Source organism: Anoplopoma fimbria, chromosome 16 (genome assembly GCF_027596085.1).
Source record: "Anoplopoma fimbria isolate UVic2021 breed Golden Eagle Sablefish chromosome 16, Afim_UVic_2022, whole genome shotgun sequence".
NCBI lineage: Eukaryota > Metazoa > Chordata > Actinopteri > Perciformes > Anoplopomatidae > Anoplopoma > Anoplopoma fimbria.
This window is the reverse complement of record NC_072464.1, coordinates 2448400-2472184: the sequence shown is the minus strand read 5'-3', so window position 1 is coordinate 2472184 and position 23785 is coordinate 2448400. Positions and strand designations below refer to the sequence as shown.

At 41.6% G+C, this 23785-nt stretch overlaps 4 protein-coding genes across 4 annotated transcripts; all 4 read right to left on the bottom strand.

Annotated features, from left to right (window-relative positions):
* Positions 1–2360: 2360 nt before the first annotated feature.
* Positions 2361–11000, bottom strand: katnal1 (katanin p60 subunit A-like 1). Its single transcript, XM_054615080.1, has 11 exons — positions 10883–11000; positions 10201–10374; positions 9665–9825; positions 8546–8714; positions 8296–8423; positions 8081–8186; positions 6720–6878; positions 6470–6596; positions 6185–6319; positions 5506–5632; positions 2361–3650 (listed from the first exon to the last, which is right to left on the bottom strand). Exons 1-11 carry the CDS (start codon positions 10886–10888, stop codon positions 3452–3454), a joined length of 1491 nt encoding a protein of 496 aa, XP_054471055.1. The 5' UTR covers positions 10889–11000; the 3' UTR covers positions 2361–3451.
* A 1025-nt stretch (positions 11001–12025) lies between these two features.
* Positions 12026–14827, bottom strand: zgc:101559 (Ras-related protein Rab-33B-like). The gene is made up of 2 exons (XM_054615081.1): positions 14583–14827; positions 12026–13317 (listed from the first exon to the last, which is right to left on the bottom strand). Exons 1-2 carry the CDS (start codon positions 14817–14819, stop codon positions 12871–12873), a joined length of 684 nt encoding a protein of 227 aa, XP_054471056.1. The 5' UTR covers positions 14820–14827; the 3' UTR covers positions 12026–12870.
* Positions 14828–15315: 488 nt separating this feature from the next.
* Positions 15316–19618, bottom strand: kbtbd7 (kelch repeat and BTB (POZ) domain containing 7). Its single transcript, XM_054615411.1, has one exon. The coding sequence runs from the start codon at positions 19293–19295 to the stop codon at positions 17424–17426; it is 1872 nt and encodes a 623-aa protein (XP_054471386.1). The 5' UTR covers positions 19296–19618; the 3' UTR covers positions 15316–17423.
* A 1655-nt stretch (positions 19619–21273) lies between these two features.
* wu:fc50b12 (uncharacterized protein LOC103911624 homolog) lies at positions 21274–22495 on the bottom strand. The gene is made up of 3 exons (XM_054615736.1): positions 22475–22495; positions 22177–22340; positions 21274–21508 (listed from the first exon to the last, which is right to left on the bottom strand). The coding sequence occupies exons 1-3, from the start codon at positions 22493–22495 to the stop codon at positions 21274–21276; spliced, it is 420 nt and encodes a 139-aa protein (XP_054471711.1).
* Between the last annotated feature and the right edge of the window lie 1290 nt (positions 22496–23785).

Genomic DNA, 23785 nt, shown 5'->3' with positions numbered 1-23785 from the left:
TTATTTTTATCTTGTCTTCTTCTACTATGTCTCTTGTGTGCACTTTAACTCTATGCTGCTGTAAGCCTGCAAATTTCTGTTATTATTTAGCAGGACTTCTAAAGTAATTATCTTATCTTATCTTAAGTACTTAGGTACAACTTTGAGGTACAACAAACACACAACTAAAGTAGTAGTTTCCACATAAACTTAGAAATTTAGAGTAAAGTATTTATACCAGGTATTTACATTACATGGTTCAAGTGCAAAGGTGCAAAGTACATTGACTCAAGTACTGTATTTAAAGTATTAGTTTGAGGTACTTGAGTATTTCCATTCTATGCTACTTAATACTTCTACTCCACTCCACTCCTTTTGAAGGCCAATACTGGACTTTTTACTCCACTAAATTTATCTGACAGTACTAGCTTCTAATACTAAATAAATACAAAAAAAAATGTTTTGAGTGAGAATAACAGTGGGGGAAAAGTAACTAAGTACATTTACTCAAGTAGCCTACCTACAATTTAAGATACTCGTACTTAACTTGATCTAATGCTACTTAATGCTCTACTCTAATATTCTATTATTATTTAGCAGGTATTTTTCTTTAAGTAATGTATTTTAATTACATGGTGGAATGTAACTAAGGTACAACTTTGAGGTACTAACTGAAAATTGAATGTTATGGTATTTAAAGCAGGCATTTACTGTAGCACAATTGTATTTTAATGTATTATTTTTTTTACATTATTTAAATATAGTTCATTCATTATCCGTGAATGAACTATATTAAAATAATATAAATATATATACACATATATTACGCATTTGGAAGTGAAGTCAAAACTTAATTTCACTTTTAAATGCAGTGAAGTACTATAAAGTGGCATAACATGTAAATACTCAAGTAAAGAAGTACCTTTAAATTGTACCTAAGTGTAGTATTAGTGCATTTAGTTACTCTCCACCACTGAAACTGGAAGGATTGTATCATTATAAGCAAAACCCTTTCATCGCCAAGTGCTTAGTATGCAGTAATACTTGGTCTTTTCACATGAAAAAACACAAAAAGTAAAAGTGCCTTAAACTTGTACTTAAGCACAATAAAGGAGTATAAATGTATTTCTTCCTCTGTATTCATTTAAAGTGGGCCACCCAAAGTGCAACACTAAGTTTGTTTATTACACCCAGAGAAGACAGGCCTAATTCTTAAGAGTCCTTGCTTACCTGTCCTATCCAGGTCTCTCTGGCCCTGAGGGCTGAGTCTCCGTCACCTGTGAGCATGTTAAAACAACCCTGCATCCAGCTCTCTCACCTGTTGGAGTCCTGCCTTGCCATCTTCAGGCCTTGGAGGACCGTCCTCACCATGTGACCCACGCTGCAGTGAGGTCACATATAACATGGACACCTGAAATGAGGTCTAGAGAACTCCAGGAGTCGCTGACATGAACACAGGGGGTTTCTGGGAAAATACAACCGTATATTGACCGGTTTCTCTATTATTTTGCCCACTCCATTCATATCAATGATCATAGGCTAATATATCATCACATTTTTCTTTGGATCTCATCTAAAAATTTCATCTCACTGCATGAAAATGGAATAGGCAGTAAAAACCCTTTTAAGATTTATCAAAGGACAAACAGCCAAGACGGGTTAACAGTGTGAACATCAGCACACAGAAGAGTGCTGTGTACAATTTGTCCTCCGTTTGAAAAGTAGTAAGAGGGAGAAGGCATTTCAAATCTCAAATGCACTTCTGTTGACCTAAAGAAAAAAGTGTTTGAATGCTACAGAAGAAATACAAAAGAATAAAGAAAGTATGACAGTGTGCATCTCACAAAATCTTAACAATGACATCCCTGAAGAAAAGTAAAGGGTGCACAGTGTATTCTGACAACACAAGGTACAGTCAGGATGATAAGCATATGACGCTGTTTCTATTTTTTCCAAATATACACAGACCAATCTACACATTGAGTCCCTAAATTACTCTATAGCCCAAAAACTGATCATACAACATTAGAATAAACTATCTTGTGAGTATAAAGTATTTATATGACTTGTTTCTCATGTATCTGGTTTAAGACAATATATCAAAAATAATATGTCAAGTGATGGACCAGATAATCCAAACACAAGGTCAGTTTACAAGCTGTTTCCTGAGCTGGTAACCCTGTAACATAGGCTTCATGGAGTCTGCTCAGTTGTCATGGAGATGTAGCAGTGATGATGTCATCCGTAGCGCATTTAATATTTGGAGCAATTCAGAGTTTCATGATTGAATGTGAATAACTACATAGTTAAGAACCTGACTCACTGGGTGATCAATAAAATCATTTCAATTCAAGTAGGCAAAGTTTTACTGTATCCTTTAATAAACATTCCGTGGGTTCAGCGGCCATGTTTTTTAGCTTGGCTACATTGCTTTGTCTTAACAGAACTAAAAAACAAATATTAAAACCAACAAAGAAAAAACATAAACACATAACCAGACACTATATAACACAAAACATGGTGGTTCTTCAAGTGTGTTCAGTCAGTAGTAAGTACATAGGCTCCTGAAGGAAATACATTAAAAGTGCTCAAACATACAACTCTTTAAGACAAACGGCCTCGTGCAAGAATCACCAGTACCAACAGACTGGTTCTTTAGCGGCTAGTACAAGAACCAGTCTGAATCAAAAAGCCTCAGTCTGAATGAGTATCACCGTCATCACAGGTTGCCACTTTTGTAGGTTTTTAATCGATAATTTAGTATTTAGAACTTTCTCTCATGCCGACATCTGCCTCAGGGTTTTAATGATGGACCATTTCCCGGTGAAGATTCTCTGTTGTTTTTGTTGTATATAAGACTTTCTAGTTATTACAACAACAACAACTTCTACTGCTGATTTCTGACAGCAGGATGTGAAGCTTTTTTTTTTACTCTTACGTAACACGTTGAGGATGTTGATTATCCAAATGATCAAATCTCACCAGCACTCACCTACTTGTAAACAGTTGGCCCTCATCGGGTTGAAACTGGCAAGCACAATTTGGGTTTAGGATAGGAATACGAAAATGTTCTTGCACGAGGCCTGACATATAAGTAAAACGTTCACTGGTCTACCTGTGTTTGTATTAGGCTACTTTTAACATTAAAAGATCCCCTTTTCTTCCTCGGGTCACTTACGTCAGTCAGCAGCTGGACGATTGTTAGTGTCTACACGGACAGTTGTGTGGAAGCAACAACGAGTGGAGGGAATGTGAAGGGGCCGGAGTGCAGCCACTGAAAGTTCTCATCACGCTCCCTTAAAGGCAACCGCCTTCTGAGTATGATCTTCATCCCTGATGTGCTGCCCGATTCACACACTTGAGTTCCCTCCTCTCTGTGACACTCCACAGTCCCTCCCCTTAAAGGCTTTCATAATTTTTAAAATCCTCCTTGTGAAATTCTGGTCCCTCTGTGTGTGAACGGTACCGTTCTCTACACTGACCCGAACTCAGCCATCCAGGCTTCGTACTTTTCCAGGTCGGCGGCGGACACGGACTTTGAGATCTTCTTGAGTGTGAGGGTGAAGTCCTCCATGGTCACGGGCATCTGCAGCTCGTCTTTGGACAGAGCTCGGATCTCCTCGGGACTCAGGCCTTGGATCCTCCGACGCATCGCCATCATGGACGCATCCCTGATGTAAAGACAGGAGCAGAGGACGGTTAGGGCCGTTCAAACACACAAATATATAACAGCTCTTTATTTATAAATATGCTCCCTAAAACACACTTCATGATGTCCTAGATGCAGAGTTTGACTCCCGTCAAAATGGACGGATTCTGTGCTGTTATCACTAAGCAACAGCTGGCTGAAAAACCTCACACACACGTCCAAGGTCAATGAAACAAAGCAAGCCAGAGATGAACAGAGACGACTTGAACAACATTAAATACCTGCATTCCAAGCATAACAGTAGAAAGGAACACAGCAAGGATGGTCTGGTGAGGAGACTATTACAAATAATGTTCAATAATCAATCCATACTTTAACAGAATTGTTGGTTATGTTATTATTTAGGTGGGGGGGTCACATCGTAATGACTAAAGTAATATCACTGTTTCTGAATGTGTTTCCGAGCTGTTGTTGTTTTGTGATCGATTTAATGGTGTAAAGATAAAATCTGCAGACATACGTAGAGCTGGTTGGTGATAAACAATAAGGGAAGTGATGCCTGTAAACTTCAAAGTGTTAGTGATTCAGGTTCACGGCCAAATGCAAATATCTACACGCTATCTGACTCTCTATCTCACACACACACACACACACACACACACACACACACACACACACACACACACACACACACACACACACACACACACACACACACACACACACACACACACACACACACACACAGACTATGGTTGCCCTTGTAATTTCAAAAGCTTAACGCTGTTGTGCACATACTGTTTGAATGCAGTCTGTGTTACCTCTATAGTCACACTTCAGCTCTAGACGTTGCATCTATATTCTATGCTCTAGTATTTCCAAATATGACTAACAAGATCTCTGTGCATTCAATGCTGCCCTTTAATGTCTGCAAAATAACAGACTAGAGAAAAGTATTATTTACAAGAAAAATGTCTAGTTGGCAAAAAAACAAACCAGCACTTATGTTTTAAAGGGTGCTTTAACACCTAATCTGTTTTGTTCGGGTAAAAATGAGTCAGTGCTTGGTTGGTGCAGTTTGTTTAGGCTGGTGTGAAATCTGTCACTCTAACCCTGGTGCTGACTAAACATAGAGTCCACCTGAAAAGGGGGTCAGTCTGCCTCAAAGCGAACTCTGGGTCGGTTAATTTGTGTAGAGAGAGCAGACAAACCAACCCCAGGATTTTTTATAGCTGATGTGTGTTTTTTTTAGCCTGATTTCAAAGGCTAAACTACTGATAAACTATCTGCTGATGGTGTAATCTGTACAGGCAGGGTTCTTTTATTTGATATGTGTAAGGCCATGTATATGACCTATTTATGCAAATGTGAAGGCTTTTAACAGTCCCGTCTCTACCTGTTAGTCATTATTCATCATCATTTGGTCGATTTGCAGTCTAATAATACTAATAATGTTTATCACCAGTTATTTCTTCGTGAGTCTCTTTGTGACTCTAAAGAACAGAAATACCCTCATCAGAAGCATTAAAGTGCTGCAAAAACTGTCCATCACCCTGCCTGTCTGTAGAACTTCATGTTTACTCCTCTTGGTTCATTTGTAAAGAGTCGGTGTGAACAGGAACCGGAGCAGAACTAAATGCAACAGTGTATCATTTTTTCCCCCTTGGTCCGATACATTTGTGAAACCCCTTAACAAATTAAATTCAGAGCGGCTGAGACTCTTCTCTACAGTTCTCTGCCGCTCTATATCTCTGACCCTTTTCTGCCCTTAGCCTTCCTCTATGGGTGTTATTTTATTAGGAGGTCAAAGAAATGAAGGAAGAAGTCATTATACATTTCTGGATTTAATTTCTAATTCAACACACTACCACACGCACCTGCAGACGTTGGTGATGTCTGCTCCGGAGTAGCCCTCAATCTTATCAGCGATGAAGTCCAGGTCCACGTCAGCAGCCACATCCACCTCCCTCAGGTTGATCTTTAGAAGCTCCACACGACCCTCAGCTACACACACACACATACACACACACACAAATACAAATAAAACAGCACTCATCAGATATTAGGATTTAGTGTGTTACACCTCGGCTAGACCACCACAGTGACCATCGCTCAAGTTTGTTGTACGGTTAGCAGTCTTGTATCCAAGACTACCCTAACCGGGACAAAGTCATGAGCAAGACCGGAGTGCCTTGAGACCCGGACAACACCAAGACTTTAAGGGGTTGAGACTAAGGCAGTCCCAGTAAATTTTATTTCCTCCCAGACAGCCACAACTTCTCCCGCGTTCCCTCTCTTGGAGTGGGTATGGAGGGGGGGCAGAGATGTGTGTGATGTCGTTAACAGTAACAAAATGATTTGTTGTTGCAAGTTATTGGTTATATTTGAAGCAGGAAGCTTGAAATCCATACAATGCACAGGCAATGTAGTAATATCCCCAGAGTTGTGGTCTAGACCAGTGTTGAAATAAACAAGACGAGACCTTCAAAACTTGGCCTCGAGACCAAAACTGATCTACTACAACACCGGCAGTTGGTCTGTGTGTGGTGAGGTCACCTGTGGGCAGGGCGATGTAGATCCTCTTCTCCAGCCGCCGCCGTAATGCCTCGTCGATGTCCCAGGGGAAATTTGTGGCGGCGAGGACCATCACCATCTTAGAGGGGTCGTCATTATCCAGAGCTCCCCCCACGCCTTGTCACCACAACACACACAACACCACAACTTAACATGACAAATGTGCTTAATGTCAGAAGAAAACCGGTGACCTTTTTTCTTGAAGGAGCTCCACAAACAATCCTATCAGAAACCCCTTCAAATCTTCACCTTCTCTGTCCCACTCACCATCCATCTGAACCAGGAGCTCTGATTTGACCCTGCGGCTGGCTTCATGTTCATCAGACGTTCCTCTCCTGCCACAGATGGAGTCTATCTCGTCTATGAAGATGGTTGTTGGTGCATAAAAGCGGGCCTGAGAAAGGAAAATACATTTTAGGAGACTTTTTCCTCTGCCATAGGACATAATATCTTGATCTTCAGTTTGGTATTGACAGATTTGGCTTAGCAGACAAGATGAACATGCACGTGAAGTTACCATTTCAAACAGCAGACGAACAAGTTTCTCCGACTCCCCCCGGTATTTGGAGGTGAGGGTGGAGGAGGACACGTTGAAGAAAGTAGTCCCACATTCTGTGGCCACAGCTTTGGCTAACATGGTCTTTCCCGTCCCGGGAGGGCCCACCATTAACACGCCCTGAAACAAAATGTTAAAAACATGAATCTCGAACACAGAGAACACACTGATGCACATCTCTTCTGTAAACACCAGGACTGTCACTGCCGCTCTGATGTCTGACATTTCTGCATCTGGTTTGTGTCTGTTGCTATGGAGATTATATTAAAAAAGTACCAGTGACACAGTGCATAACACTTTTATGCTGCCTCAAAATCCACAACTACTTTCCTTTCAGCCTATCTGTGTTCCCATAAAACAAACCTTTTTTTCTATTATGAAGTTATAATCCTCCATTTTACTGCATATTCAGTTATTTGGAAAGAAAGGCTCCAGCTAACTAAGTCAGAGGTCGAATTGTGAAAGTAAAAAAACACGTTTAAGTATTGACCCTCACATGGCTGGGCCTGAGGGGGAAGAGGCCTCACATGATGAAGTTCAACAGAGGCTGGTAGGGGCCCGTTAACAAAATATGTTAGTGATGCAACCATATGTAAGCGCTAAAGTTGTGTTCATTTCTGAGCAAAAGAACAGCAGGCTGTTGTACCAGAGTCTACTGGGGATTAGTTTGAGAGCAGTGCGGCAGTAATACTATGACTTTGTTGCACCATACAAGTTAAATACTACGTAGAGTTAAGACAGATTTTAAAATATACGTCTCCCTGAGAGCAAGTAAGTCGACATTTTTTACCGTTGTCATAGCAGAAGTGATCAAAAGTGATTGATAATCGTTGATTATCAATCACTAGGTAGGGCTGAACAATAGGGAGAAAATCTAATATTATATAACAAATATTTTGGACAAACTACCTTGAAATTATGACGATATTGTCTGTTGGGGATTTCACAAAATATTTATTCAATGAGATTTTTGATAAATAGTCATCAGTAATGTGGATATAACGAATAAGGATGGAACATTCCGTAAGTAATATTACATCACTTTATTATAATGCAGTCTTTAAAAGCAGAAAAAGACAACACTTATTACGATATCAAAAATCTATGACGATATCTAGACTCATATCATGCTACTGATATATTATGAGATACTCAATAATCTGTAGCTAGTTCACATGTGATCGCATACAAATCTTTACAATCCTTTTCATTTAACAGTTTCTTTTAGGTGTTTCGCTTTGAGTGTTCTTGTGTGTGTGTGTGTGTGTGTGTGTGTGTGTGTGTGTGTGTGTGTGTGTGTGTGTGTGTGTGTATTTGTGTACCTTCCAGGGGCGACGGATGCCCTTAAAGAAGTCGGGCATCCACATGGGCAACACCACCGCTTCTCTCAGCAGCTTCTTAGCGTCTTCCAGGTCAGCGATGTCGTCCCTACAGATCATCCAGAGAACTCAGTTAGCAGTATAAAGAAAGAAAAAAACACATCCCCGACGGCAGAGCGTGTAAAGGAGTATATCAGAAACTGTGAGTGCTACCACACCAGTGTACGTTGGGGTTGCGGGAAACAATGTCTCTCTCCAGTGAGTCCACCAGGTCATTGTCGTATCCCGTGCCATCAAACTTCTTATGCTCTACATCCCCTGATGGATCTCCTACCCCTTTCTTCCCCTGATGAAGAAAAAAGAAGGGACACAAGATTTATAAGAACAGCTGTTTTGACTAATTTCTTAAGGACCAGATTCATCTGTCTATCGGTCCATTCAACCACCAATCAGCAGCTGCAGTCTGACCTTCTCGTCTTTGGCCTTCGTGCCTCTGGCGTCTCTGGGACCCTGCCGGTCTGGTTTCTGGTTGGCCTGACCGCGGCCTCCTGGCCCCGCCCCTCGATGCTGCAGACCAGGCGAGTCCTTCCTCTGCTGCTTCGCCGCACTGATGGGGCGTTTCACTGCAATCAGATTCCTACAGAGACACAGAAATACAAATGTACATGTGACTGATAGTAGGAAACACCTGCAGATAGACACATCAAAGATAATTTGCAAAGAGGAAATAGCGGTAATAACCACAATCGTGCACATTATGCCGGGGGATATGAAACTGATTATGCAAAAGATGTCTCTTTGTAGAGCTTCCTTATGGAGGCATTTTGTTCTACAGACTTTCTGGTTGGTATCAACAACAGTCAGTTCTACCAGAAGGTAAAGAAGTTCCCTGGATCAGCGCCTGAGCAGTTGGCTGAAATAAAGAAACCAAGATACCAACACACTGACGTCTTTTTCCCGGTTGTTTAATCCCACATAGAATAAAATAAGAAGTGGCAACTAGAAAGCAGTGTCTAGGTATTTTTTCAGCTTTCAGTGCACATTATTGTTTAGAAAAATGGTTGTATATGTGCTTATTGATGACTGATTGATATTATTTTTAATCAAAGGGTTTCAAATGTGTCACAATAAAATGTTGATGAGTAAAAAAACACCAGGTCTTAATCTTTCCTCCAGCCTAAATCTCTTGATAAAATAAAATAAAAAATAGTGGGACCAAGCCATTGGGGCATTTATTTTAACATTTTGATTCGAGTGTGGCGTACAGACAGGCTGCTAGATTTCAAAATATCACTCAATCTCTTCAAGAAGACAGTGTAATGCTAAATAAATCCTACCTTTTGTTTTTACACTAATATTTTATTTTTGCTTGCACATAAATTAAAATATCACCTAAAAGTAGAAAAAATATCCACGAGGTTCTCCATGAGCACCGCATGAAACACACAACAGGCTCTGGGTCAGAGATGTAACTTCAACACTCTCTCTCACACTCACACACACACACACACACACACACACACACACACACACACACACACACACACACACACACACACACACACACACACACACACACACACACACCTGTGTTCTGCAGGGATGGGAGGGGGCCACACTGCTGGATCCTCAGGCTTCTCCTCGTACTGAGGGGCGAGAACGTCAGCTGGCTTCTCGGACTTAAAGCTCTCGAGCGTTCCCACGATGCCTTTCACCTGCTCATACTCCTCGGTCAGTTCCTGTCTGACCTGGTCACAAAGCAGAGTGTTGTATCAGCACTGCATGACGGAACAGCCTACTGAACTTGGGCAAGACACTTAACCCCAAGTTGCTCCCGAAGGCTTGCCATCGGTGTGGACTGGATGTTGCATGAATGTTAGTTAAAGATAAAATCTGCTGGTGGCACCTTGCATGGTAGCCTGTCATCAGTGTGTGAATGGGTGAATGATATGTAATATACTACTGATTGTAAGTCGCTTTGGATAAAAGCGTCTGCTAAATGACTGTAATGTAATGTAATGTAATGTGTAGAGTAGAGCTCTAATGTCCAGCATTCAATCATTCAATACAAAAAGAACCAGAAAGTCTAATAACAGGTGGAAGGGGGGGGTTGAAGAACTCACCTGTTGCCATTTGACTTTGAGTGCAGGGTCTCTGAGGGACTGACAGTGCTTGTGGATCTGCTGGATGACGCCTTGGTAGTACACAACGGAGGAGTCATAGTTCCCCAGCAAAGCATACTCACGACCCTTCTTGGCGTTGTCGCATATCTCTGCCAAATTCATGGCGAATAACAGCTATAAAGGTGAGAGAGAGAGGGGGACAGGTGAGACAATGTGTTGGCTAATGCCGGCTGGTAAACACGGCTTATAGTAGGTCAAACCCGCCTTTTCCACCTCTAGCTCGGTGACCTCATCATTAATCCTACGTTAATTATTCACAGGACGGTTGACAGTAGAGATCTGCTAGCATACACCCGGTGAAGCATGTCGGTTTAGCTAGCTGATATCAGACTGGGTTTTAAATGACCCTTTTTTTGTTTCCCCCTCGCAGACCGTTCACCTTCGTTTAAAACAAGGCACTATTCACAATAGCTTATTGTCTACATCCCTATACGTTGCCGGCGTTAGCTGTTGCTAGCTTGCTGCTAGGCCACAGACAGAAACAAAACAAATCGTGTTGCAATAAAAAAAAACGTTAAAGCAACTTTAATCCCCAACGTATTGAATATGCATGTAGACAAAGACAACCTAAATTATATTCTTTAACTACGTATAGAACATGAAAACAATTAGGTAAACAAACCTGCATGAAAAGCACTTGTTTGTGTCGGGTTTTTTTTTTTAAATCAGAGGTCCAGTGTTGAGGAAAGTGTTACCATGGCCGCAGAGAGACGCCGTGTGACGCATACAGACTACTGTGATGCATTCACGGACTCGTTGCAAACTGGTAAATATGCCACCCCTACTAAGTGATGAGCGATCGAGATTGACATTACTCTACCAAAGCCTCGCAATCAAATGTGTTATATTCATTCAGTATGGAATGTCATCTCCTTCAGGATATTGCATTAGTATTTATGTTTCACCAATAACATTAACAGTTAGCGTACGTTGAACTACATAATTGGCTAGTTTACAGGATTTATCGAACACATCATCAGAGCTACACCTATGCAAACGTTGACCACTAGTCGTCGCTAAAATGCAGTCAAATATTGCAAACTAGTATGGAGCTGAAGCTACAGCTCATCAGGTCACATTAATGGTCGTTCTGGAGCTTTTAGTTCTATCATCAGCAGATGAAGCTGACCTGGACATAATGGAATTGTGAATGTAGGTTTCCATGTTTTACTAATACTATTCCATATATCATTATTTTAATTCTACTATAGTCATTGCTGCTTTTATAAGTAGTCTTCATTTTTTCCTTCGTTACTCTGCTTACTACTCTTATTATATGAATAATTTATGTCATATGCATTGAATGTGTTGTATCTCTGTTATGTTGTTCATTCTGTACACATGACATCTATTGCATTCTGTCCATCCTGGGAGAAGGATCCCTCCTCTGTCGCTCTCCCAGAGGTTTCTTTCTTTTTCTCTCCCTGTTTAAGGCTTTTTTTAGGGGAGTTTTTCCTGTGCCGATGTGAGGGAGGATGTGAGGGAAGGACAGAGGATGGACAGAGGATGTCGCATGTGTACAGATTGTAAAGCCCTCTGAGGCAAATTTGTAATTTGTGATTTTGGGCTATACAAAATAAACTGAATTGAATAACCAACCAATTCAATTAAATACAAATAAATACAGTAATGTATTGTATCCTTCGTTTTGTTTTAGTATTTATGGGTACATTAATATTTTAAAAGCCTGAGATGGCAGCTGTGTCATCACATCAACACAACACAGACACACCAGAAACCTCAAACATTTTAAATCATCCCGATGACACCGCTTTTATTAAGTTGAAGTGTAACATTGTCACAGATCTCCATACTTTTTGAAAATGTTTGCATTATTGTACACATGCAAAAATCAGTCAGTTGTGATTTTATCTCATACAATCAATACCTTGCATACAGCATAACAATTTCCATGTTTCCATGTTCACTCATGCATTTCGTCCCAAAAGACAGCTACATTTTGTAATTGGTGAACTCTCTCTGAAGAACTGTGTGGGCAAATGAGCTGACACAAAGCTGGTTATGTTCATATTTATATTTGAGAAATACACATTCAGCAACAGCACCATAAATCATGCTGCATTTATTTATTTAAAGAACAGAAATATTACTTTAAACATAACTTAAAAATGATTGCACGGTTTTCTTCACAGTTTCAATTGACCTTGTTTGTCTGTTTCATTACACTGAAATCTCTTTTGCCCCTTAATTCACTGTCTGCGTTGAATATTGTAGATGAGTTGTAGTGCTACTGGACAGCTGATTGCATATGATTTGTCTACATATTAAAGTGCACTATGCAATGCTCTGTTCTTTGACTCAAAGAAAATTTTATGTGCAGTGACAAATGTTTGGCATACCTCCATTTCCATTCATGCTTTTCATTGAAATGTTGAATTCATATTGTGCAAACTTATAGACCCATACTGTCACAAGCTATGCTTGGCATCAGGTAGGGAAAAAGTGGTACGTATCTTCTTTTTCTAACTCATGATCATAAGAGGCCTTTCTGAATTCAGTCTCAGGCTTTCCAGCAGCACCATTATCGATCCAGAAGGCCTGTGATGACCTCTACACTCAAGAGTACATCCATACAGGATGGAGGTGACTTCAGCACTGACAAGTCGCTGCTTCCTGCTCTCTCTGGTCCCACAGCTGCCCGACTCTGCTCTCTCTCGGCTGCTTCAGTCGCAGCGGTTTGTGGCTCTTCAGTCTGTACGCCAGAGTCAGAAAGATGGCGTCGACGTGCTCCTTCTCGGAGGGTTCCTTGGCCGAGGTCTCGAACAGCGGGAAGTTGTAGCTGTCGGCGAGGCACTGCGCCGCCGTGGTGGGGACCTCCCGGCGGTCCCTCAGGTCGCACTTGTTGCCCACCATGATGCGGGGCACCAGGGGCCCCACGCTGTGCCGGCTGCACTCCTCGATCCACTCGGGGATGCTCTCGAAGGAGGAGAGGCTGGTCACGTCGTACACGAAGATGACGGCGTGGACACTGCGGTAGTAGTGCTCCACCATGCTCTTCCTGAAACGCTCCTGACCCGCCGTGTCCCAGATCTGCAGCTGGCAGTGGAAAAAGATATTGATTTGACTTGATATGACTGAAAAATAAGGCTGGAAAAGACTAAAGCAAACAATGTATTAGTCCATCTCTCAATACATTGACTCTCTTCCATGCTTTGGGGCACACGACTGAAGATATTCTACTTTTACAGTTGGTCACAATTTATAAGGGCTCAGTAATTTTCTTAAACAGCAGACAATGTAGTTTTGAGCAAATATGACTAAAACAGGAGTAAATGTGGGGCATTTTCTGCAACAGATAAATACAAATCCGGAACATTATGAGTATGATGTATATGGGATTGACTCAAAGTAAACCACTGTGTAGCAGTGAAGGAAAACCAGGACACCCAGTGCAACATTCTGGTCCAATAGTGTGTTTTTATTAGTTTTTGGAATACAACAAGGGCCTATAGCACAGGTATAGCACAAGCTATATTAGTCTGTGTATAGTCTGTGCTATACCTGTGTTATAGGTGAATTATCAGTAGTGTGCAGTAATAATGTCTGTAATAGCCATGTCTTGCTTTCATTTCACAGTAAAAGTGAAATGTCAATAGACTGTAGACAATATCACTGTGGATGCATGTGATGTTTATTGTGAAATATTATAGTTACGTCTTGTGAAATCCTGGAAATAATTTACAGTGTGTAACTGTGAGTGAGACAAAATCATTGTTGGTTGACAATAAGTAAATTATAGAAAATGACCTGCCACAAACCGTGTAGCAGCAGGTCTTACAGAATGTTGAAGGCAATATAACATGTCATACAAATCAAAACCTGGAGATGTGCAGCCATTTTCACAGAAGTTAAAGTAGGAAAAGCCCATGTGTATAATTATATAGTATATAATTAAATGAATGATGGCTTTAAAATGACCTTGATGTCTTGTGCTGCCACTATATATCTTTATTTTGGTTAGATGATTGTGGTAAAATGAGGACACAGGGCGTCTGACTAACAGATTAAAGGGTTAAACCGTATTTGCAGGTATTGTTAAAAAATCCACAGAGATGTAGAAACAGTGATCATGTATCTTATTGGGAGATGTAATGTTGTTAGGCCTTCGTTTTGTAGTGCTGTCCTCCACATACACAGCTTTTAACTATCTGGAAATGAAACAGACTCCAGGTCAGGCTGTGTCCACCTATGACACGTAGCCCAGGCTGCTGGCCGCTTTAAGGTCGTAGGAAAATCGGAAGCTTACGTATTTGTGTTTGACCTACATTAAATACAGGTAGAGGGTCTGTGGTCCTTCTTACCTTGATACTCTCTCCGTCGAGCTCCAGCGTCCTCTCCCTGAAATCGACCCCGATCGTCGCCTCGGGGTTTTTCAGGAAAGTGCCCCCGCAGAATCTGTAAGTCAAACACGTCTTCCCCACGTTTGAGTCTCCAATGACTATTATCTTAAAGATCCGAGCTGGTGAAGTCTCATAAGTGGAGTCGCTTTGACCGAAAACGGTGTCAAATTTGTCCCCAGGTTTGTTTTCTATTGCCATCTCTCATCCTCTCGCGGTCTGGATGTGAGCGGCACCGAAATCTCGCGAGATAAACGTGACTTGCAACTTGATCCACATTTCCACTTTACTGAGGGAGATTAAGTTTATCAAACAATAAAAAAGTAACAGGTCACTTAAAATAATATACAAATATATATATTTAAGACTTTCTTAAAATCTTTCATTTAATTCATTCATGTGACTTATTTTGTTTGTTGTGAATCAATGAATACAATTTTATTTTCTTGTCTGTCCATTTACATAACATGTAATATTATTATGACAAATTTATCAACAATTATATAGCGATATGTACCCGCCCTCGATTGACCTCATAATTTGCACAGGCTGCAACCATGTACATATCCAACAATGGAAATAAAACAAATACATTATGGATACAGCCTGACATAACAAATAGAAACACAAACAAAATGTTTTATATGTTGGGTACAATAACTTGTTAAAAAAAGAAAAATACACTTAAATTCTCTTCTGCATCGTGTTTATTTGACACATAAACCAAAACAGTTTTATAATCCAGACTGTGTGTGGTACCACTGACAATCACCCCTTCACACACACACACACACACACACACACAAAACTTCAAAATGTAAACTTAAATTACCCAGCATTCAGATGGACAACATTGAGAACTGCACTCATTTACCAGTTTATTAGGAACAACTAGCAGACACTAACTCAGCTTCAATAAGACAGCCCAGTTATTAATCCAACCTTCGTTAAGGTTATATTAATGTTTTATTACTTGTCTTACAGACTAATGATTCAACTTGATGGTCATTTTGGAGGCTGTAGATTACAATATTGCATTATACTTAGAGGTGATTCTAATATTGTGTCTACATTATTTCTATCAATGAGAGCAGACACATTAGAAACACTTGTAGTAAACTGGTATTTGAATGTACTGGTTGGTTGGGGAGGACGATGGCTTTGCAACAGTTCCACTACATGCAGACAAAAAGTCCTTCAATTCAAACAGCTCATCAGGATCAAACAATACAAAAAAAAACACTTTGTGGAACAATTGGATTCTGATTGTAACATAAACATTAAGTTAAACATCATCGATAAGAAAACGCAAACATGCGATCCATAAAATAGTTTAAAATTAATTTTATTAAAATGTATACATTTTTGTCAACCAAACTACCTAATTTTCACAACATAAAAAAAGGAAAAACCATGGCATGCAGGCTTTTGCTGAAGCCTAAACCTGAGTGAACGTACATTATATTGGCTTCAGTAGTTTTCACAACACCGGCTATGTGTGTGTGTGTGTGTGACGTCTTGATTTGCATCTACAACATAAAAAAAAAAAAAAAAAAAGGACAGGATGTTTTAAAGCCCTGTAAATGACCAGTTGTGTTAAAAGTCATAAACGTGAGGCACTTGAGCTGCCTGATGTCCTATGACCAATCATAAGCAGGGAGTGCTCATTTATTCACGCTAAATATAATCTACATATTTCAGTCAAAAACGTGCGCCTTTATACAGCACATCGCTAGGACCGAACATTAAAAGGGGCCCTCCGCCCATTTAACACGTTTGATGTCATTGTACTAGTGATGGGCAGTACTACTCGGCCTGCGTAGACACTTACCTACAATGTCTTTTGTAGCTCCGGAGAAGCATCATCAAGTATAAAGCAATTTGCATTATGGCAGTGGTTCCAAATTTTTTTTTTTGCCGTATCCCCCTAAGAAATATTTTAAATTGTACTATATTGACTCAAGACCAAGATAGGCGTCTTTGTATTTTGTATTGTACTGATGTGTTTGCTTGATGAGCACCACCCCGTTTTTCTTTTTCCAACTTATCTAAAAATCTTACCTTGCACTTTTTAGTGTCATTTGCTTCCATTTGACAACAGACATTTTGACTTGTCATAGAAGGAAGAGCACAGGTAGAAATGATAACATCAACGATGTTCCAGCAATGAGTCATCTTATTGGTAACACGTCTTTTGTGTTTGACGAGGTAAAATGTCTCTCCTGTGAAAAGATATAGTGTGGGAACATTTTTCCTCTGGTCTTGTGCATCTACACTGCAAAGGCTCATTTTTGGAAACCACTGCATTATGGGAAGTGTAGGATGACGAATATCTCAGAATAACCCCAACAGCCTCTGCTGCTTTGATTTTTGACTGGTCTTTGCCAGTTTCCCCTATATTATAAAAGTGTAAAGCTACATATCTGGAGTAACCATTCACTCAGCTGCCCTTATTAATGTGCTACATTATGACCCTGTGGGCGGAGCTTATTCTGTTGTGTGTTTGTCTCGAGTTATCGTGTAAACAGGACTCTACCGGGCTTCCTACTGTCCTCCATACTGGCAGCACATAATGAAAACAAAAAGCTCTTGTCTCTTGGCATTTATGCAACCAACTCTGCTTGGTTTCCTCTCGTTCAGTAAATATTTATTTGCCAGACTCGTGACGGAACACGTCCATTCGAAGTCAATATTTTGATGGACAAGTGCTTCTACTGTAAAGGGCTGGCTTCTTCATCCTGGCAAACAGAACCCTGTACAAACCACTAAATCATAAATAAATTAAACTTTTCTTTGACACAGCGACTACCAGTTCTCGTCCGAGAAAGAGCTGGAGCTGCCGGAGTCAGAGTCGGCGTCCGTCAACCCGTCAAAGTCCCAGTCGGCGCTGGAGCCACTGTCATCGTCCTCCTCTGTGGAGAAGCTGTGCGCGGAGCCCAGGCACGCCGGGTACACGCGCGTCGAAACGCACACGGGCCCCAGGGTGGACACGTACACCGCCATGATGTTCTTCCAGGCCTCCCGGGCGGGGTCGTACTCGTGGATGAGGACCCTGTTTTTGTTGTGCTGCAGCAGAGTCTGGGTGAGGAGGAGCAGCTTGCTGTTGTGCTGGATCACCTGGTAGTTCAGAGCGCGGCTGTCGATGGGTATGTCGCCCAGCCTCTTCCACTCCCCTCGGGCGGGGCTGTAGGCCTTCACCAACGGGATGTCGCACACACACACGATCTGGTCCTGGTACACGCAGGCCTTGTGAAGCTTGTCCCTCCTCAGCGAGCCGCAGTGGCGCCAGCGGTTCCTCTTGGCGTCGTAGCAGAGCATCCTCCGTTTGTTTACCACGTACAGGTGGTCGTTCAGCGCCACCACCTGCATTTTGCCCAAAGAGTGAGGCAGAGGGGCCACAAACGTCCACTGGTCCCTCTGGACGCTATAGCACTCCACCTCCTTCAGTCGGGTGTCCGTCACGGGATTCCGTCCCCCTAGGAGGTACACGTGGCCGTTGAGGTAGCCCATCCCGGAGTGTATCCTCCCCAGAGGCCTCTCCGCCAGCTCCTGCCAGCTGTTGAGCACAGGGTTGTACAGCCAGAAGTGCTTTGAGAGGTGGGAGGCCAGGTACAAGTTGTTATCGGGCGCAGCACAGGCGATTAAGGACTCCATGGTGGAGCGCTTGTAATCCTGACTGCTGAGGTCCTCCAAAGGAGGAGCCATGAAGTACAGGTCCTCGGAGTAAGGGTCGCAGCACATGATGTTGTCGTTGGGTAGGCCGAAGAAGAGGATCATCTCTTTGGCGCTCACACCCACCCTGTGTTTGGGCGCGTCCAGGGCCGCGGGCGTCCCACCGCTGTCCTCGGCCGACCCGTTGTAGAAAGACGCCAGGTATTTCTCAATCAAAGGCCTGGCCATGAGGCCCTCCAGGTAACACTTGTCCTTCTCCGTGAACAAGTTCCAGCGCACGCACTTCAGCGCCAGCAGCGCGTCCTCCCTTCTCAGAGGCACGTTGGCCTCAATCCACTGCAGGGCAGCGGAGCACACCTTCCTCTCACAGTCCACGTCCAAGGTGTCCAAGGACAACATCTCCTTCAGCTGCGTCAGGTCCAGCTCGCAGAGTTCCCCTCCGTTGCACACCTGGCCAAAGTTCCTTGCTATGAAGGATTGGGCGTTCTCCTTCAGTCCAGGGTTGTCATAGGTGTCTGCGAATTTCAGGATGCCCACGCAGTTGGAGAGGTCCAGCCTCCTCGTCATGAAGCTGGAGCAGGCCTTCCTGATGTACTCCAGCTGGAGCATGTTGGCCGCCGCGTACAGCCGCTGGACGTTGCTCTCCGTGATGGTCACCCTGCCCGTGTAACAGTAGTCCACGATGACGGACATGGACTCGGAGTCCACGCCCCGGATGACCACCCTCTCCTGCACGCTTTCGTTCAGCCCCCCGGTGAACATGCTTTTGAAGTAAGGGCTGGCGGCGGCGAGGACGTTGCGGCTGCACAGGAAGAGTTGGTCGACGTCACTTCCGGCTGACCCCCCGCTGTGCTCCAGAGACTCCTCGTCCCACTCGACCCGGATGGTGACGTCACCGAGCAGCCGGCAGTCGTACAGGGACTTCAGCTCGTCTATCAACCCCCGTGCGTGATTGACGTCCTCCAGAACCTCGGGACCACTGAAGCAGCCCAGCGCTGAAGCCATTGCAGGAACGAGCAATTAGCTATTTTACGTCTGCGAAAAGTGTCAAATAACCCGCTGCCATGCGGTTGACATACTCGACGACTCATCCGTTTATGAAAGAGAACCAGACGTTTGGTGAGATTAACACATTACCAGCTGAACTGTCGCCTGTGTGTCTGAATGCCGACAGTTCTCGGCCTCCAACCGGTCATAATGTCGCATTTAAATCAGAGATAATCCGAATGATATACACAGAGAGTCGCCGTGACAGTAGTGTCCATTTCTCTGTGATTCTTCCGGTCAATGGTGAGGTCTGCTCCGGGTGAAGGAGAGGGTCAGGCTCTGGTGTCAAACGGTCTGCGGGTTGGCAGCGCATAGAAGTCCGAGGTTGGAACTACAGTTTCCGGGAGAAGTTTCCAAAATAAAACCCCATTTCTTGTATGTGTTGCTCGGGGTTTAGTTAGTTCCTGTCCATATACAATTCAATGAGTCCTAAAATGATTCTGATACCAGAAGGTAAAGTTCACCACGTTCAACTTATTAACTTAGTCCTTTTCAACCCCAAATAATAATAATCGTTTCTCTTACTTTGAAAGCCGTCTTGCCCTGCTTCCGCTCTGGCTCCAATGCTCAGTCACACAACCTTGCTAAGAAAGGCTTCTCCTCTCTGATTGGTTTGTCTAACTGGGTCGATTAATGTTTAGTTGATTGGGATTGATTCAACATGGTTGTTACAGATAAGTCTGTAATGCACGTTCATGATTATTTTATCCTTTTTATTTCATTTTTTCTTTCATTTTGTAGCCAATATAACACATTTTACGTTGTCAATAATAATAGTAACAATAATTATTTTTATTTTTATCAATAATAATAATATTTATTTGTATTATAGCACTTAAACATAACAAATTGATGTGCTATTAATTTAACTATCATTAGATTATTATTTGTTGTTTTTATTGTTATTACTATTATTATTATTATTATTATTATTATTATACTAATTTACAGGTTATTTCTTGCTATACTATATGATAATAATACTCCTTTGCTGTAAGATCTTTGTTTTAGCAAACTGAGTGTTGCACATAAACCACATCTCTAGTAACTTATTAGCCATATCCAGTGTTCTTTGCCCTACCATGCACACCTGCATTATTTGAAGCAGAGACTGTGATGGAAATCTTGGAGCTAGTTCCCTCGAGACAGAAGAAGTTTCGACAGACCCAGATGTCTTAAGCAGTAACATTTATTGTTTCTCGATCGAGGAGAACAGGGAAATACCACGTGTGAATCACAGCGTACTGCTACCCAATTCTGAAGATGGTGTCCTTGAGCACAGTATTTAACCTTCCTCAGACCAGCTAAGTTCCGCTATATCCAAATAGGGTTAGTTCTACATCAGCCTGGCATGTGTGAGGATTCTATTGGATATAAGATCTAAACAGTGTAAAGTAGCAAACACACCAAACGTTTATTAACCAGTAAACAGTAACAGCTGACTTGCATATTGTATTGTATTTTTTTTGTCCGTTGCTGTTAATATCTAAATAACTTTTTCATATAGTTGTATGTTTATGTTCGCTTTTCTATCTTGTATCACATTCAGATTCTGTAACGTGGGCTTTTTGAACCCGCCTGACCACAACCGTATGTGCCTGCTACTGAACCGTTTAGTCAATACATTTAATTAGCAATAATTCAAACAGTCGATTAATCACTACAGTCACGTATCATGCAATAATGGTTACATTTACTGATACCAGCTTCTCAGATTTGAGAACTAACTTCCTTTTTCTCTTTTTTTTAAATGACTGCAATTAAAAAGCTTTCAAGACAAAAAAGTGGCATGACTTTATATACACAGCCCATGCTTCTCATTAGTTTCTTCAGTGACATGCAGTACATTTATTTCAGATTATACTGTGCAGTATAGCATACTTATTAAATAAGAACAATGGGCGCAGCCACAGCTGTGTGCATGTCCCCCCCAGCTTTAGGTGAATCTGCGGTTGAGGTCGTTGATCCTGCGCAGTGCGTCTTGGTTGTGGATGGTCTTGTGGACTGTGATGAGGAAGGGGAAGGCCGAGGGCAGCTCCACCCTCTTACTGAGCTTCTGGTGTCCCCAGTGGAGGCAGCGCAGCCTCTCAGCCAGGTCCCGTCTGCCCGTCCGCTCCAGTCCATCCTGCAGCAGCTTAGTCTTATTGGGCTTGTCCCACGACTTCTCATACCTGCAAAGACAGGTGGACGCCTGAGCGGAGCTGCAATGATCAGTCAATTAACAGAAAAAATAACCGCCAACTATTTTGATAATCGATTAATCTTTCATGCAAGAATGACGTAAAATGTTGTTTCCTGCCTCTCAAATATGAAGATTACCTGCTTTTATATCATATTAAAGTGGATAGCTTTAGGTTTTGGACTAACAAAACGACACATTTTAAACACATCCTCTTGGACTTGGATTGGACATTTTTTTGTATTTTCTAACATTTTATTGACCAAACGATTAATCAAGGGAATAATTATCAGATTGATCGATAATCAAAATAATTCTTAGTTTAATCCTAACACCTGAAAATCCTTTGAGAACAACTAAGGGTACAGTAGACAGTCAATGATAGATATAGTGTTATTGATATCTTATAACTCATAATAAAAGAAGACATGAGAAGTCCTGATCACCTGTGCAATATATTCCTGTCTCTTTGAAAGGTAAAATTTGGAGCAAACATTGCAAAGACTACCCTCTTAGTTATTATATCAATAATATCAGAAACTCGTCTGTATGTTGAAGTAAGCATAAGGATATTTAAATACACAATATCTGCACATTCTTAAGTGACTACATCTCACCACAACAACAAGTCAGACACACAAATGGACAGACACACTGTACCAGCTTTCCAACATGCTCCTAGCCTGGACGCTCCTCTCTGCAGACTTGGTGTGGAACCGCCCCACCTCGGTTCTGCTGAAGCCAAGTTCATATGCCAGAACTGTCCACTCAAAACCAAGCTGCCTGGACATCTCCTGCAGTGTCTTCAGGTTGATGACGGCATCCTTTGGCAAAACAAAATGACAAAAATGCAAAATCACCTTAATATAATGGGTTTAGAAAAATGATTTAATTAAGGTGTCAATGATAATCTGATTTAAGGTACATAAAAGTGACAATGAAAACAGATGAAACGTACCTCTTGGGCTTTGTTGGGCATTATTTCAAATTCCAAAAGGTCAGCAGTGCAAGTCACACTCTAAGTAACGGTCTTCATAAACCTAACTTCACAGATTGATCTTGTGAAAACTAATCTCTCTGCACAAATATCAGCAATTGCTTTATAATAATTGATACATTTACGGTCCAGAATTCCAAATAGCAGGCAAGAGATTTTATTCACTCACCCTACAGTATGCCAAAAATGAGCGTGGTTTGAGCGTTACTGTGGAGATTCATCATCAACACACTACACTCTGTTAAACATTAGTCCCTTTAGCTCCAGGGACCCCTGTGAAGCCGTCCATTGTCAGGTTAAACCAGTCTCGCCTGTCGCCAAGTAAACCTGTGTTTCTGCGCTGTAATCAGAGTGAAATCTTCACTTTTATATTTTACGGAACTCAGTAAAGCTCATCAGTAACTTGACTTTGCATGGAATGTAGTTTGCTGAAATGGTTTCACCTTTAGGCCACCACTGCCTTCATTGTTTTACAACCTTGGACAATCATCTGATGGTCTTTAGCTTCTTAACTGTGTGCGGGGCTAAGAGTTAAAGAATTCGTCTTTGGATTTGTGTATTTTCAATTTAGCATCTTGCCCCAATAAGTCAGACCCTTTGGAGAAACTGGTGCCTAAATGAGAAGTTTAGGTAATCTCTGCAAATTTACAGCAATTCTTTTTTAAAACATTTTGAACATAAATTGTTTCTTTTAAAAAATTAAATAAATCGCTCCCCCACTCAAAAATTACATTACTGACAAATAATATCACAGAATGATGTCAGCTTGTCGCTGTGCACAGCGGAGTAACAATGCCATCTACAGTTGATCACTGGAGCTAATCCCTTTGAGGAATTCATTTTCCCAGATACTTTTTACCAACAAGGGAACTAACCTAATAAAAGACAGACTGGATATTTTTTTTGAAAGGCTTTTATTAACCTTGAAAAATTCCCCTCATCTTTAAAGTCATCCATAAAAAGCATCAGGGCTGTTTGTGCAATATCATTGCAGCGATTATGTTTATCAAAGAGCATTAAAAATCTCAGCTCTTGTGTAAACAACAAGGAAAAGAAAAGATAACGTGTGCACACTTACTTTAACCAATGTCATACTTCACTTAATAAACACTTTAATGTGTTAATCATAGTTCTGATAGAAAGTGCTGTGAGGTCCAGCCAATTAATATAATATGAAATACAATACTTTTTAACAGGCACAGGATGTAACAAAATACCAGGTTCAACTTCATATCCGACACAATGGTCCGACAAAAATCAATAGTTGCTAAA

Excerpts from the sequence above, each read along its gene's own strand:
- katnal1 (XM_054615080.1), bottom strand. Across the intron at positions 8,715-9,664 it reads CCCATCCCTGCAGAACACAG|GAATCTGATTGCAGTGAAAC; the intron begins GTGTGTGTGTGT and ends GTGTCTCTGTAG. Across the intron at positions 8,424-8,545 it reads CGAAGGCCAAAGACGAGAAG|GGGAAGAAAGGGGTAGGAGA; the intron begins GTCAGACTGCAG and ends TTTCTTCATCAG.
- wu:fc50b12 (XM_054615736.1), bottom strand. The coding sequence starts at position 22,495 with ATGCCCAACAAAGCCCAAGAG. Across the intron at positions 22,341-22,474 it reads TGCCCAACAAAGCCCAAGAG|GATGCCGTCATCAACCTGAA; the intron begins GTACGTTTCATC and ends GTTTTGCCAAAG. Across the intron at positions 21,509-22,176 it reads AGGAGCATGTTGGAAAGCTG|GTATGAGAAGTCGTGGGACA; the intron begins GTACAGTGTGTC and ends CTGTCTTTGCAG.
- zgc:101559 (XM_054615081.1), bottom strand. The coding sequence starts at position 14,819 with ATGGCAATAGAAAACAAACCTGGGGACAAATTTGACACCGTTTTCGGT. Across the intron at positions 13,318-14,582 it reads TCGACGGAGAGAGTATCAAG|CTGCAGATCTGGGACACGGC; the intron begins GTAAGAAGGACC and ends TTCCACTGCCAG.
- kbtbd7 (XM_054615411.1), bottom strand. The coding sequence starts at position 19,295 with ATGGCTTCAGCGCTGGGCTGCTTCAGTGGTCCCGAGGTTCTGGAGGAC.